Here is a 16,836-nt window from a genome sequence, read left to right on the forward strand (position 1 = left end):
TGCTATTATGTTGTAGTCAATAGTATATAGTTGCAACATAGTAATGTTACTCTCAAAATTAATATTATTGCGAAAAAAAGTTATAATTAAAATTAATGTTACTGAGACATAGTAAATTTGCGTTATTTTGTTGTGGTCGACAGTAAATCAGCACAATTATATTGTTGACGACAGTAAAATTATGTTATTATGTTGTAGTAAACGGTATAATAGCGAGGCAAGTTAGTAATGTTAATGTAAAATAAAAAAACAAATTGTAACTGAAATTAATGTTACTAAGATAGGTAATTTTGCGCTATTCTACTGTGGTCAATAATAAAATAGCTCAATTATATTGCTGACGATAGTAAAATTATGTTATTATGTTATTGTCTACGGTATAATAGCGAGGCAACATAGTGATGTTACTCTAAACATTAATGTTACTATAAAATAAAAAATAAATTATAACTAAAATTAAAGTTACTCTGATGTCAAATTTGGGCAATTTTATTCTAGTCAACAGTAAAATAGCGCAATTATGTTGCTGACGACAGTAAAATTATGTTATCATGATGTAACATAGTAATGTTACTCTAAAAATTAATATTATTGCGGAAAAAAATGATGTTAGTGTGCGAAAAATAAAATTTTAAAAGAAATTAATGTTACTCTCCATATTCATGTTATTGGCAAACTTAATATTACTCACAAAATTAATGTTACAGAAAAAATTAATGTTGTTGTGAAAATAATGTTATTGTGAAGTTTAATGTTACTGTGAGAATTAACATTAAAATGTTATTGTCATCTAATGAATATCAAAAAAAAAACTTAATGTTTAATGTCAATTTATTTGTAATTAGTCAATATAATACTCGATTTACAACATATAAGTACACATGGTTCATTGGCAAGAATCCTCTTTCTATAATGAAGAGGTCATTAGTTTTATTCATGATATATTTGTATTATTTAATCTATATATTATATAAAAAGAAGATGTATAGCCTCAACGAATGACATGTGTCGAATTGCTTGTATCATTTGCTCCAACGAATGACATGTACTACTCAATTGCTTAGTTAACGTTTGTATTTTGATATGTTTTTAAATTGTTTCATATTTAACATTTGCACACATATTTAAACATTGCCACATATATATAATATTTCATGCATTTAATATCTTATAACTTCGAAAAATATGGTATTTTTTATATTTTTAATTTTGCGAAATATATTTTTCGACTTTCTTTTTTAAAAAATTCTGAACACTCATTTTTTTCATGAATATTCAAAAAAATATATGTATATATATATATATAAAGAGTACACTCATATTGTTATATAAATTTACATTAATGTATTTTATTGGGTTGACATTACTTCTTTGTTCCCTTAATTTTATATTGACGAAGTGTATGTTGCACCTGCAAGCAATATTGGTTTTGCAGGTTAAGTTTCGTTCAATCAATAATAGAAGGATGTTCATCCGTTGAAATTATGCTGGTGTCACTTACATAAAACATAGTCATTTTCGTTATGGTTGTAGTTGATTTCATTAATCAACTAGATTTTGTAGTTGATTTCAATAGTTTATATTTGTTTTGGATAATTTTGTAGTTGTTTTTAGTAATTTAATTTTGTAGTTGTTTTCGATAATTTTATAGTTGATTTTGATGTATTAGTTGTTTTCGCTTGAATGTGGTCACGTTTTTAGGTGTTTTCGATACCATTTTAGTTGATTTCAATAGTTTTTAGTTAATTTCGATAATTTTGATATTTTTATACTCGATTTTGTTAATTTGTAGTTGATTATTTTTTTTATAAACTTGTAATTGTAAACAACTATTTTTTGTACTTGTTTTATAGTATTCGTATAGTTGATTCTGGGAAACTAACAAAAAGATAGTTGTTCTCTATAATTTTGTAGTTGATTACGGAAAAAAAGGCGAAAAAAATTTGAAATATTAAAATTAAAAAAATTAAAAATAAAATTGTAGTTGATTTCGAAAATATTGTAATTGTTTTCGGAAAAAAAATAGTTGTTTTCCCAAAAAAATAGTTGATTAGGAACAAAAACAAATACTAAAAAAATTACTTATAGAATTTTTTGTCTAAAATTTATTATTATTATTTTTTAAATAAATTTAACTAGAAAAAATGAAAATGAAATTTATGTGAAAATAAATAAATTATAGGAGAGTTGGTACCTAACATTTACCTCCCCTAATTCACCTTGTAACGGGCTTGAATTTACTCAAAAAAAAAAAATTAAATAGACATCAAAGTAGTGGATAATGTGTAGTAGTGAATAGTGTGGGAAGAGTAAATTTGGAATAAATGAAGGTGGGCTACCACTAATAAGGGAAAAGTGACTGTACCCACCCTATTAAAAAAATGGTTATTTTATCTTATATATAAAAGAAAGAAACGTCAGGATAACATAAGAAACTCTAATGACATATTTGTAAAAATAAATTAATTTATGTGTAAATATATTTATTTTATCTCCTATTTTACAGCTATTTTTTTCTAATTATTTTAACACCAAATCTCGGCTAGCACAATCATAATCCACTACATTTATATTTTTTTAATTATTATTATTATTATTATTATTATTATTATTATTATTATTATTATTATTATTATTATTATTATTATTATTATTATTATTATTATTATTATTATTATTATTATTATTATTATTATTATTATTATTATTATTATTATTATTATTATTATTATTATTATTATTATTATTATTATCCAGCCTATTTTTCTAATAAAAAATATGCTTCATTTATTTAATGATTGACAATTAATTTTTAATAATTTTTTAATGAGTTTGTATTATTAAATCCGTATAAATGTTGATGTTGTTTTTGATATCACTAATGAATTTTATTATAATTGTAATTTTCATGTATTAAACTAATCATCATTTTCATTTGAACTGATATTCCGTGCATCGCATCGCACGGGGGAAAATGCTAGGAAGAGATCAAAACTATTTTACACCATTTGAGAAAGAAGGCGACAATATGCAATCACAAAAATTGCTTAAGGGAAGACGAAATCTAATTTTTCACTAAATGAATTACTAAAAGACTATTATACCCTTACTAAAATACGAAACACACAATTACAAAATTCCACAATTTTCTTTGTGCAAGACCACACCAGCAAAACCCATTTTATCTTCCTCACAAACCCATTTCACACAAATTCTTCAAAAAAAAATTCTTCATCTTCTCCAAAAATCCTCAACACCCAAAACCCTCTAATCTTACTTAAACATGCAAATTGATAACATTATGGAGTCACGAGACATCAATATGGAGAATTCTATAGAAAAAAAAGTAGAAAACAAACTATGAATGAATGTATTTTTGTATTTAGGTGATCGATTTTTTAAGTTTTCAAAAAGAAAATTCGCGCAGTCAAAATTCGACATATACATGTCGATTTTTGTCACAAAATTCGACATTTAGACGTTGATTCAAAAAAAGACATCAACTTTAGATGTCGATTTTTCGCCAAAAAATCAACATCTAGATTTTTTCCCAATAAATCGACATGTAAATGTCGATTTTTCAACAAAAAATCAACATGTACATATCGAATTTTCTTCTTCTTCTTCTTCTTCTTCTTCTTCTTCTTCTTCTTCTTCCTCCTTTCTCCATCTTCTTCTTCTCTTCCTCTTCAAGCATCGTCGGTTGGGCGGCGGCAATTCTTCGGCGGCGGATGGGCAGCGGCAGTTCTTCTCGCCTTGTGTTCTCCTCTTATCCCGCTAGAGCATTCCTTCTCATTTTTCAATTTCTTTTTTTTTTTTCTTTTTCTTTTTTGGTCTCGCAATAGTAATTAGGTCCTTTTTGACTTTTTTGAATTAATAATATCAAAATCAATATTGGGGTTATATTGTAATTTTCAGTCTTGCTCATAGTAAATTTATCTATATTGGTCTTGCATGAAGTAATGTTTTGCTCTTAGAAATTTTGAGATTGCAAATACGTGCTGCCTTTGAGAAAAGCCCACTCCTAATTTCAGCCAGCCATTTCCAATTATGCCCCTGCCACACTTCATCAGCACTATCACCTACTAGACGGCTACCTCATCAGCCGTTTTTTTTTTTTTCATTTTTTTTAAATTTATTTATTTATTTTTATTTTTTTAACTTTTTTTCTCTATCAGGTATATTAATCGACTATGAGGCATATTAATCGACTATGATGAAGCATAGTCGATTAAGGAACTGACTACTAAAAAAAAAAAAACTACATAAAACGAAAATCAACATTTTTTTTACAAAATAAATAATATACATAAATTGTAATTGATTTATATAGATCGGAATCAATACACAAAAATCCAAAAACAAATTAAAAAATGAAATCAAGTAACCTTAATCGACTACGAATGCGCTGAAGCCTCTTAGATTGCGTTTCGACCATAATGTCCCTTACACCCTCCTGGTTATCAAAGTCGCCAACGATGAGCGTTGGAATTTTGCTGGTTATATGTCCGACCATTAGTACTTCGGCTCTTAACAAGTCTTAGTATGACTCCTCGAGTTTATCTATATCAATACGATCGCGTCCAGCTCTGTATGATCAAGCAAGTATGTTAGAATCATCAATCAAATCTTTTATCGAAGACACTATTGACATATCTAAATTATTAGAACTGTTTAGAGATCTGAAAAATATACATTGAGTAATAATCAATGGCCGTTCGAACAAATGATGATTTGAAAATATAGATAATCAACATGCAATTTTTACCTGACAACAACAATTCGATTTTGGACTTTATTCTCTGTGTCAAATATATAACGTTGTGCAAATTTTGGTGTTGTACCTTAGTCCGGTAATAAACTACCCAACAAATGGTAATTTTAACTGTGTAGGAAAAAGGTGTACGGACCGGGACTATTGTTTACAGCTGTTGCCACAAAGAGAGGTAAAAGAGAACATCATTATAAGATCTTATATTATCTTGAAAGTTCCTACTATGTCTTTCCCTACTGAATAAAAGACTCGACAGTACATTTGTGGGATCCTTCAATTTGGGCAACTGGATTGTACCCTTCATGCAATAAAGTGAAAACTTTGGCGATTCTGTTTTCACAGTGTCTTGCAAGCCTCTCACCGTACCGCATCATCGCACCACACGACTGACAAACACGATTTTGTTCACCAAGGTCGCCGTAATATGTGAATATTTACAAATGTATCAAGAAATGAGCAAAATTTGTGCACGAAACGATTGATACATAAACATTATTTCATTTTTTTAAAATATCTATTGTCATAATCATCAGAATCATCGCTATTAACATCATTTGAAACATATTTAGAATTTGTACACGAAACTATTGATGCATAAACATTATTTGAATTAATTAAAAACACATTGTCTACCGTCATAATCAGCAGAATTATCGTTATTGTCATAATTTGAAACATACTCAGAATCTACAAAAAACAAACACATATAAAAACGAAGCCAATTTTAATTCCCATATAAAATTAATTATACGATGGTTGATGGTTACTACTCTGCAAATGATGCATACTAATATTTACCTCCACGGTCTAAAATAATATATTGTGTTATACTTAAATCCTCGTCAACCAACATAGTTGGTGTAGAGTCCAACACTAAACCACGGGCCACATACTTTATATATATTTAAAAATGAGTGTGATGTATATGGGCTAAAAGTATGATGAAGCCCAAATATTATAATTGTAATATTTGGGCTCAATTATCAATTAAAAGCCCAAGATCATATTTCAGGCTCATAATTAAATTTAGTATATAAATGGTTCAATTTTATTAAGAAAAGGGAATTAATTTTCATTATAGGCATTAGAATATTTTCTTCTCGTATTCCTCTCATATTATTCTCTTGGAATCCGGACTGACTTAAGCATCGGAGGGTTTTTGCCGGAACCAAGCTCCGGCACCCTAACACGTATTTCTCTTACGCAGGAAACGCCTTGTTTCGTCAAATTGAAGAAGATCATCACAAGATCAGATCGATTTTCGAATATTCATTGTAGGTTCAAGAGTCAATTTGAGGTGATTCGAGATAGCTTATTGTTGACCGCATCATTTTTAGCGTAGCTTTTATTTTTCCTTTGTTTTAGATTGCTTTTCAGCATTAAAAAATACATTCGGATTTTGTAGAGTAGTTGCATTTTGAATTCTACTTCAAGTGGCACATCTTGATTTCTATGAATTGTCCTTTTTTTTGTTGATTGCTGACACTTTGTTTCTCGTTACGAAAGTTTTGATGATTCCAAGTCATATCACTTTTTGGTACTCTATAAATCACGAAAAATTGCTTGGTTGTACTTTTATTTTTATTAGAAGGGTGATCAATCTCTCTAATCAATGAAAACTCTTGAACCCATTTTCGAGTGAAGTATCACTCATTATATTGTAGTAGAGCGAGTCTTTGAATTTCTTGTTAATGTTCTTGAACCACCTAGGGTAACCTTTTAGGTGACGAACAAATCATGATTTCGAAGTGTTGGAAGTTGATGTATATATGTCGCCTTAAATGTGTAATACTTTGCTTTGTCGAGACAACTCAAAAGAAACAGCTCACACAAAATCTTTGGCCGAAAAAATGGATGTTGCATTAAGACATGGAGAGAACATAGGGGCCTCATTAAAACATTGTTGGCCAAAACAAGAAAAAGGGTACCCCTTCTTATAGGTTGAAGAAAAAAAATGCAGAAAAGGTAAAAACGTCTTCAACATAAAAATAGTACATAGTAAAAACTTCCAAATTTACTGAAAAAAACGCTTCAAATTGATAATGTTCCAAGTGCGAGGAATCGTCCGTCCATCAAAATGTTGTAAACGATATGCACTAGGATTGACTATTTCCACTATTTTGTACGGCCCCTCCCATTTTGCATCTAACTTGCTAATAGGTCGCGACAGGTCAACTTTGCGCACTAATAAGTCACCAACCTGAAAAGTACGTGAACGTACCTTGGCGTTGTATGCACGAGCCATGCAATCTTATACTTCTAATTCGAGCTGTTGCACCATCTCTTAATTCACCACGAAGGTCTAAATTGATTCGCATAGCCCCCTCGTTATTCTGCACCTCATAGTATCTTGCTCTCCAAGAAGGCTCTCCAATCTCGACGGGGGCAAATGCCTCCGTTTCATAAGTCCCTAACCAAACATCTTTAATATTCTAGGTTTAGGGGCTGTATCTCTTTCACCAATAAGCCCATCCCTTTAATATTTATTATAAATAAAGGAAAAAAATCATGTATATGACAAAATTACCCCCAACCCTTTACACCAAATTCACCAAATTCTTAATTGTAACCCAATTTAATCAATTTTGACCACAAAAATTCAATTTTGACTTTTTTTTCAAAAAATATTTTTTTGCCGCCGGATTCTGGGATTGACTTTTCTATTTTTTTTTTCTGGTCTGTTTTTTCCGCCGCCTGATTCCGGCGTTGACATTTTTTTTTTCTGGTCTATTTTTTCCGCCGCCGGATTCCGACGTTGACTTTTTTTAGTGTTTTTTTTTTTTTTTTTTTTTTTTTTTTTTTTTACGTCCACCGCTAAACGTTGACCGTAATTGTGTTGTCATTAACGGTAATTATACTGCCACTGACAGTAAATTAACGTAATTATACTGTCACTAATAGTACATTAACGTAATTGTACTGCCGTTGGCAATACATTTATGTAATTGTACTGCCGTTGATAGTAAATCAATGTAATATATAATTTTTTTTTTAATTTAGTTTGATTTGTTGACAAGTCAACGTAGTTATATTACTGTCGATGACAGTAAAATAACTGTAAACACAATATTATTACTGTCAACCACATCAATATTATTATTTTTCTGGGTTTTTTTTTTTGTTTTGTTTGAGTTATTCACGGAGTAACGTAATAATGTTACTGTCTATTATTGTAATATTACTGTAAACACAATAATATTACTGGGCTTGACGGTAATATTACTGTTGTTATAGTAATATTACTGTCAACCACATCAATATTATTAATTTTATGGGTTTTTTTTTGTTTTGTTTGAGTTATTCGCGGAGTACGTAATAATATTACTATCTATTATTGTAATATTACTGTGGTTGACAGTAATATTACTGTTGTTATAGTAATATTACTGTCACTCACAGTAATATTAATTCTTTTAGCTTTTTATTATGTTTACATTTTTTTAACGGTCAACATATTAACATTACTCTATTACACAATAATAATGAATTTTGTTGTGTTAATATTATTGTGTTAGAGATTAATATAACAATATTACTGTATTAAACTGTAGTATAGTTATTTTTACTGTATTTAACAGTAATATAGTTAATATTACTGTCAATCACAACAATATTGCTGTTTAAACGGGGAAAAAGATGTTAAAGAAAACAGAAAGAAAAAAAATTCAACGCCGGAGATCGGCGGTCAACGACGGTGACGGACGAAATTGTTCATAAAAATGTGTTTTGGGTCAAAATTGAATAATTAATGAAATTCATGGTCAAATTGAGGTTATATTAAATTAAATGATGAAATTGGAGCATATTAAAGTATGAGGGGCTATTTTAGTCATTTACAAACATTTGGACCATGTGTGGACTTTTTTGTACAAAAAAATTATTGTCTAGATCTCTTTATGAATAAGTACCCATTGATAGACTTATTTGCCATATATATATATATATATATATATATATATATATATATATATATATATATATATATATATATATATATATATATATATATACACACGGATGTATATAAATTGATATGTTTATCATAGATAGACATAATTAAAATAAATGGCATTTAATTTTATAAGTTAAAAAATATAAAATATTTATTAAAATATGTATTAATGATTTACCTACATAATATCCTAAGATTGAGTAATGAGTATCCAAAATATAAATTGTTGACAAAATCGAATACTACATTTCATTCAATTAATTGACATACTACTAATCCGATGAATATTAAATATAATAAAGCAATAATAAAATATATTAATGTAAACTTATAAAACAATATTATTGTATCCTTTTAATTTTTTTTGAATATTATTATAAGAAAACAAACTAAATTCGAAAATATATGTTATAAAAAAATTGAGTGTTCCGAATTTTTTAAAAAAGACTTTCGAAAAATATATTTCGGAAAATCAAATGAAAATGTGAGATAAAAAAACAATTAATCAACCGTCTATAAATATGATTATGATTCCTTCACCATAAAAAAATAGCGTGTAAAATATATTTATCGGGATGTATATATATATATTGATATGTATAGGTTGGGGATAATTACATTTTTAATTCTTATACTATACACCGAAATTGTTTTTAGTCCTCATATAATTAGACAAACCCCCCTCATTACACTCACCCAATTACAATGAGTCCAAAAAAAATTCTTATTTTTAAGTTAAATCCAATGTATTTTTAATTAATAAAAATGAATATAGTTTCACAATTATACCCTTCTTCCTATTTGACATAATTCCATCATTTAATATGAATTTATAAAAGTTCAATTATTTACCCAAACTCACAAATCAAATTCTCTCAATCTATCGTTTATTTTATTTTCTCTTTTTTTCTCCACGCCGCCGCTGCTCCTCTCTTTTCTTTTCATAGGAAGACTTCGTGGGTTATCGGATTTAGGAGTTCGATGCTTCTGATGAATCTAGGGCTTCAAATAGGCGGTTTCTCCATGTGCTTCTTGCTTCCATAGATGACGATATCTTTTCAAATTCGCGATAGACCGGGGACAACCGAGATCCACATCTTCGTCCAAAATCCGATCTGACATCTATTCCTCTCCCCTATCAATTGTTGATGTTTATTTTTGTATCTCATCTCATCTGTATGAGAGATGAACTCTTCCATCGGGTAAGAATTGGGTTTGAGAATACACACTTGTCCAACCCTGGTTCATGTTTGGACAAGTATGGGGAGGACTACTTTATATGTACATGACCCACCTCAATGTAAGAGTGGTTTTTGCACGTAGAGTGGTTTTCGTTAATTTCATAGTCATTTTCGTTAATGATAAGTTTTTAGTGAATTTTTGTAATGAAATTTGTTAATTACATAGTGATTTTCGTTAATTACAGAATGATTTTCATTAATTATAGAGTGCTTTTTGTTAATTTGATAAGTTTTTAGTGACTTTTTGTAATGGAATTTGCTAATTCCATAGTGATTTTTGTTAATTTACAGAGTGATTTTCATTAATTAGTGGTTTTTGTTGATTACATAGAGATTTTCGATACGTTTATAATGAATTTTCATAACGGAATACTATAATCACATAGTGGTTTTTGGTAAGTTTATAGTGAATTTCAATTTGTTAAAAATAATTTATTTATTTTTTAATTTAAATTTGAAAAACAAAAGTATAAAAAATAAAAAAATCAAAATTAAAAAAAATGAAAAATAAACTTTTTTAAAAACAAAATCAAAATTTTCTTATGAAGAAATAAAAATGATATTTTTAGAATTGATTTGGGAGCATTATTTTGGGCATAAATCTGAAGCGTGATTTGTGGGTATAATTTTTGGAGAAGATTTGGGTGTAGATTATGTGTATATTTGTTTTTTTAAATTGAATAATTATACTAATTAATAATTAGTGGGGGCATATATGGTTTTTCAGGCCCATTGGATTTATGTCAAATATCATTTACAAATAAATGATTTATCAAGAAGTAAATTTTGAATGGAGGGTGTTTGGCATATAGCCCCATAAGGATTATTTCACAAAACCCCCTCGTCACATAAGTCCAATTACAATGAGCCCCAATTTATTTCTTATTCTTAAGATGAATCCAAAACATCTTTTATAAATAAAACTTAATTAGTATTACAAGTATATCCTTACCTACCTTATTAACGTATCTTAGAGTTGAATATAAATATACGTAATATCTGTTCCCTTAATATCACGTGTTCTCAATCTCACCCACTCGCCCACAAATCTCGCCCTTGAACATAATTTGTATCTTTTTTTTTCTCTCTAGATTTTTTTTCACTTTTTTTATTTTCTATTCACCGTTGCACTTCTCCTTCCGTTCACCTCTTCTTCTCTCCCCACCGGCGCTGCCCCAACCCCCACCCGGCGACGCCCCAGTCGCCACTCCAGCCCTACCCGGTGCCGCCCAGCCCCCCTCCCGGCGCCGGCCCAGCCCCCGCCCGGCGCCTCCCTAGTCCCCGCCCGGCGCCGCCCCATCCCCACCCGGCGCCGCCCCATCCCCACCCGGCGCCGCCCCAGTCCCCACCCCTATTACCTCTCTCTTCACCATCGCCGAACGATATCTATGCGGTGGTAGAAAAAGGTAAATATATTTTTTTTCAATTCAATCATCTTTCAATGGTTTTAGGGTTTGTGGGGAAGGTTCCTATTTGATAACGATATTGAGAAAAAGACTATTAATTCTTATGAATTAATTTTTTTCTTGATCAGATTGATACAGTGACCCTTGTCGGCTTTGTTGGTGGTGGTGTACTGATCTTGCACTTTTTCTTGGATATAGTAGTGACTTGCGTTTTAAATAGCGGATTTTTGAATAGTGAATTTATGTTTTTTTTAGTTGTGTTAGTAGTGAATTTACGTATGTTTTTAGTGGATTTCTATAACTTTGTTGTTGATTATGTTATTATTAAAGTGGATTACGTTAATTTTTCGCAATTGGTCTTGCACTTTTTTCTCGGACATAGTAGTTGTTTACGTTTCTAATAGTGGTTTTTGTTTCAAATAACGAGAAGAAGATGATTATACGGACTATGCTCTAGGGTTCATTGGAAAGAAGATAGTGTCTTTTATAGTGGGTTTATAGCTTCTTTTTCGCATAATTTTGATGTTTTCTTGTTAGAATTCATAGCGGTTTTCGATGTTTATATAATTGTGTATACATAGTAGTTTTCATGTTTATATAACTGTTTTATGCAGAGTGGTTTTCAGGTTTATATAGATGTTTTCATAGAGTGGTTTTCATAATATCAGGCTTTGTCTTTGATAAATTTATAGTTGTTATCAACAAATTTATAGTGGATTACGTCTAGTTCGTAGTGAGTTTCGATAAATTTATAGCGGTTTACAACAAATTTATAGCGGATTTCGATGTTTATAGTGGATTCCCCTTTGATAAATCTGTTGGATGTTTTTTTAAATATTAAAAAAATAAAAATTAATCGAATTAAAAAAATTAATAAAAAAATAATAATTAACAAAACATTATTTATTCTAGAAAAGTGGGAAAAAAAATCATTTAAAAAAAACCGGAATTAAGAAAAAAAAACTATTAAAAATGAAAATAAAAATAAAACTATTTTTAAAAAAATTCAAAATGAAAAACATGGAATATAAATAATAAAAAAAAAATTAAAAAAAAAAAAACCGAAAATAAAAAATTACAAATAAAAGAAAACCATTAAAAAAAAGAAAAGAAAAGAAAAAATAGAATTTGAGATGGCCTAAGAGCATCTTCGACCGGTTTCACCATTTTTTCACCAAATCCCATTTTTGGTGTTGAAAAAATGGGTTCATCTCCCACCGGTAGCACACCATTTTATCCTTTCACCATTTTTGGTGGAAAAATGGTATTTTTGGTCTTCAATGGATTTCACCAAAATTTAGACCAAATATTAAAATAATAATATTTCACCACTTATAGGAAATGGGATTTGGTTTGGTCTCCCATGGTAGCTCACCGTATATGCCTCAAAATTATAAATCTAATGTTAATCGTAATTTTATTATATTTTATTTGATAAATATTAATTATAGATCCAATGTTAAGTAATAAATTTTTTTAACTATATAATTTAAAAAATATGTTATTAATTTTAAAAATTATGTTTCAACTTAAATGTCTCGTCCTATATTTCATCAATTAAAGTGTGTTTCGTTAATTATTCTATTATTGTTTATTATATTTTATTAATAGCAATTAGCGTATTAGTTAAGTAAAGAAATGAACTAATAAACATTGATACCAACAAAATATACAAATTAATTAAAAATAAGCATATTTAGATTATTAGAATTAATGTTTTGTTAATAATAACAAATGCATTTATATTTTAAAAACTAATTTAATAATTAATACCAATGTATTTACGATAAATATGCTAATAAGTTGGTAATCGGGTGCAATTAGTTAAAATCGTCATTTGATATGGTACTTAATAAATGGTGTTAATTACGGCAAATCCTATTTTCACCTCTATATTTGGTAGGAAAAATAGGATTTGGTGGAAAAAATAGGAAAATGGTGGACCGGTGGGAGATGAAAATTCCTTCACCAAAAATTTTGGTGGAAAAATAGGATTTGAGTATTTGGTGATATGGGGGTTGACCACGGTGGGAGGCTAAAACCAAATCTCTATAATTTTAGGTGTAATGGTAATATAGGAATTTCGGGTGGGAGGCTAAAAACACCTAAATAAGATGAAAAAATGGCGTTATGGTGTCCGGTCGGAGATGCCCTAATATAGGAAGATATTGAGGGGATTAGCATATTCAAAACAAACTAGTTAATTTTTCTTAATAATAAATGGGGGTATTTTGGATAATTCAAGTCAATTGGGTTTATAACAAATATCAATTAATAAAAATGGATTTATCATTAAGTAAAAATTGAATGAGGGGTGTTTGTCATATAGCCCACTATAAAAAAGTAGTGTGTAGAATACATTTATCGGGATGTATATATATATATATATATATTGATACGTATAGATTGGGGATAATTACATTTTTGGTCCTTATACTATACACGCAAATTAATTTTAGTCCTCATATAATTTTCTCCACGTTTTTAGTCCTCAAACAAGCCACTTTTTTACATTTTCGGTCCGCCATCAGATTTCGGTGTTAATTTGGATGGGAAAAGCACGTGTTGAGCACGTGATCATGGTGAAATAACCCATTCGATCCTATTTCTTACCTATATTTTTTATTTCGCCCCAATTTAACTTTATTTCTTCAATTTCGTCCAAAAACACATTAAATCCCAGCAAATTTGTTCTCCCTTTTCTTATAAAAGGTTGCCGCAGTTGTAATACGGCTCTTGTTTAGATAAAAAAAAATGACATTAAACAAAGATATATGCCCACAAAGTTCGTTCAAATTTAATTATACACATAAGAGCTATCTTGTTGATTAAAATTATGCTCAAGTTGAGCTATGTTGAGATAGAAAGAGTGGTGAGCTTAAAATTCGAACAAATCTTCACGACAAAGAATAAGAAAATTACTGAGCACTTGATGATCAACAGAACATGTATAAGTGACCCATTGTTCATGTAAATGATACAAAGTTAACCCAAGAAATTAAAATCAAAACAATCTTGATAGCTTTCAAACTAAACCCGGCCCCAACTCACATATAGATCCAAAGCTCACGACTCGTAAATCATATTTCTTACATCATGCATGCGTCGCGCATTCATATTTACAAGTTCAAAACACTTGATGAATTTACATTGTTATTAAAGTAAAAAAAAAAAAAAAGCAAAATGAGAGTTCATAATAAGAAGCAATATCGCAAAGGTTGGCAAAAAATTAAACGATACTAGTGTGAAGGGTTCCGCGACGACTCAAGGCTACACACAGGGGCGAGTCCACCCTTGGGCAAGGGTGGACTCAAGCCCCCCCTCAATTTATATATTTTACCCTATATTATACATATATATCTATTTAGCCCACCCAACTTTTATTAATTAGCCCACCCAAAATTTAAATTAATGCAAGAAAAGCCCCAATTTTTATTATTTAGTCCACTCAAAATTCAAATTAATGCAACAAAACCCAATTTTTATTAATTAGTCCACCCAAAATTCAAATTAATTCAAAAAAAAATCTCTAATTTTTTTTACATTTCCTTTTTTTTCTTTTCCAATTTTCTGATTTTGTCACAAAAAGACCTAAAAAAAATTCGGGGGCGCTGCTCCCGAACCCCTGAAAATTTAAGCCCACCCTGGAACAAATTCCTGGACTCGCCACTGGCTACACATTTCACAATGCCATGCTCCAGATACTCCTCAATTAGTTTGATGACAATTCTCTGTACTGGGTCTACATGGGATTTAATGTTTTTTAGGACGAAATTGTAGGCATGAAGTAAAATTGAGCTAGGCTAGATAAAAAATTAAATAGTTGTAAGAAATGGGGTTGAAGGGGCTATTTTAGGCTTGTCATGTGCTTCGCATGTGATTTTTCCGCTACAACTAACACCCAAATTAAACGGCGGATCGAAATTGCAAAAAAAGTGGCTTGTTTGAGGACTAAAATCAATTTCAGTCTATAGTATAAGGACCAAAAGTATAATTTGAGTATATTAAAAAATATATGAGGCCAATTGGAGACCAAATTAACAATCTAGGCACTCCTTTTAACACTGACAAGATTAGATAGATATTCAAATCTAGGCTGAAATTACAATAACAATATAAACAACAACCACCAATCAAAGAAACAAAGGAAAATGAAAAAGTATCTCTATTAGCCTAAAACTAACTAAACCTGGCCATATAAATTTTCTTAAACTAACAAAAAAATGGTGAAATTGATCATATTGTATTTGATGCATGTTGAACGGCCCTCATAAGCAAGCTATCCCCATGAAGAATTATGGAGATTGGGGAATTGCCAATCCCACGTGCTTTAGCGAGCATCATCTCCTTCATAAGGGCCCTGAATTCATCGGGATCGATTGTTCCGCTTTTGTCAACGTCAAATTTATTGAAGAGCAAGTCGTAGAGGCTGTTGATCTCGTCCTTCGATTGCAGGTCGAATTTCATGGATGACAATTTCCCCACCCTCTTCTGGAGTTCGTCGCGGGACAAAACTCCATCCGCGTCGGCATCTAACGTTTTGAATTTCTCATTTGTCCATTTCTCAAATGCTTGCGAGTCGTTCACAAATTCCATCACTGTTTGGCCGTCAACAAATTCTATGCTCATGTTTGGTTTTGCAGTTCAAGAAAGAGAATAATATATTTACTATGATTATGTGATCATATGCAAAATGATAATGTTATAGAAGAATGGTTTATTGGTAATACTTGTTTCACGGTGTAATATGTTTCCTAAGTTATGTTATGGGCCATTAGTTAACTATACGTTTTTATAGGGAAATTAGCCATATGGAGCCTTCCCTTCCCATAATATTTGGGGCTAGGAAAACACTTGTCTTCCTATGATTTAAAAAAAAAAAATACTTAATCTACTTTCCTATATCAGTGTTTCAACAAAAATATATAGCACTTTCATCATCAACACTTCATTACATGTTTCATACTTAATTAGGTTTTATTGCTTTTGTTAGCCATGTATTTGTTAAAAATATATATACCTTCCATTACACGTTTCATACTTCATTAGGTTTTATTGTTTTAATTAGGCTTGTTAGAAAATTATTTTGTGTTATTTTTACTAACTATGATTCAAATTTTTTTAGCAAACTACCCCTATAAAAATTATTATTTATGGATGAATACAAATTTTGCTTTCAATAACGATGTTCCTTATTTTAATTTTATTTTTGATGAAAGTTTTTGAGATGAAATTTATTTTCTCAAAATTATTTGTTGGTTAATGAGAAATTAATAAATTACTTGAAATATTTAATTATGAAATATATGAAGGTGCTTAGAAACGAGGCAATACTGAGAAATTTTACAAAATGGGCAAAAGCCCGACATAGCAATGCCGCGTGGAGGTAGAAGGCCCTCGGTCGTAAACTTCTTTTCCTTAGAAAATGTGTCAAGGGTGCCCTTCTACTTTTGATAAAAATAT

At 29.8% G+C, this 16,836-nt stretch overlaps 1 protein-coding gene across 1 annotated transcript; it reads right to left on the reverse strand.

The window, feature by feature from the left end:
• Positions 1–15,349: 15,349 nt before the first annotated feature.
• On the reverse strand, positions 15,350–16,030 carry LOC105974517 (uncharacterized). Its single transcript, XM_012999634.2, has one exon. The coding sequence runs from the start codon at positions 16,000–16,002 to the stop codon at positions 15,610–15,612; it is 393 nt and encodes a 130-aa protein (XP_012855088.2). The 5' UTR covers positions 16,003–16,030; the 3' UTR covers positions 15,350–15,609.
• Positions 16,031–16,836: the final 806 nt, after the last annotated feature.

Source organism: Erythranthe guttata, chromosome 2 (assembly GCF_056151865.1).
Source record: "Erythranthe guttata isolate IM_541 chromosome 2, IM_541, whole genome shotgun sequence".
In the NCBI taxonomy this organism is placed as follows: Eukaryota; Viridiplantae; Streptophyta; class Magnoliopsida; order Lamiales; family Phrymaceae; genus Erythranthe; species Erythranthe guttata.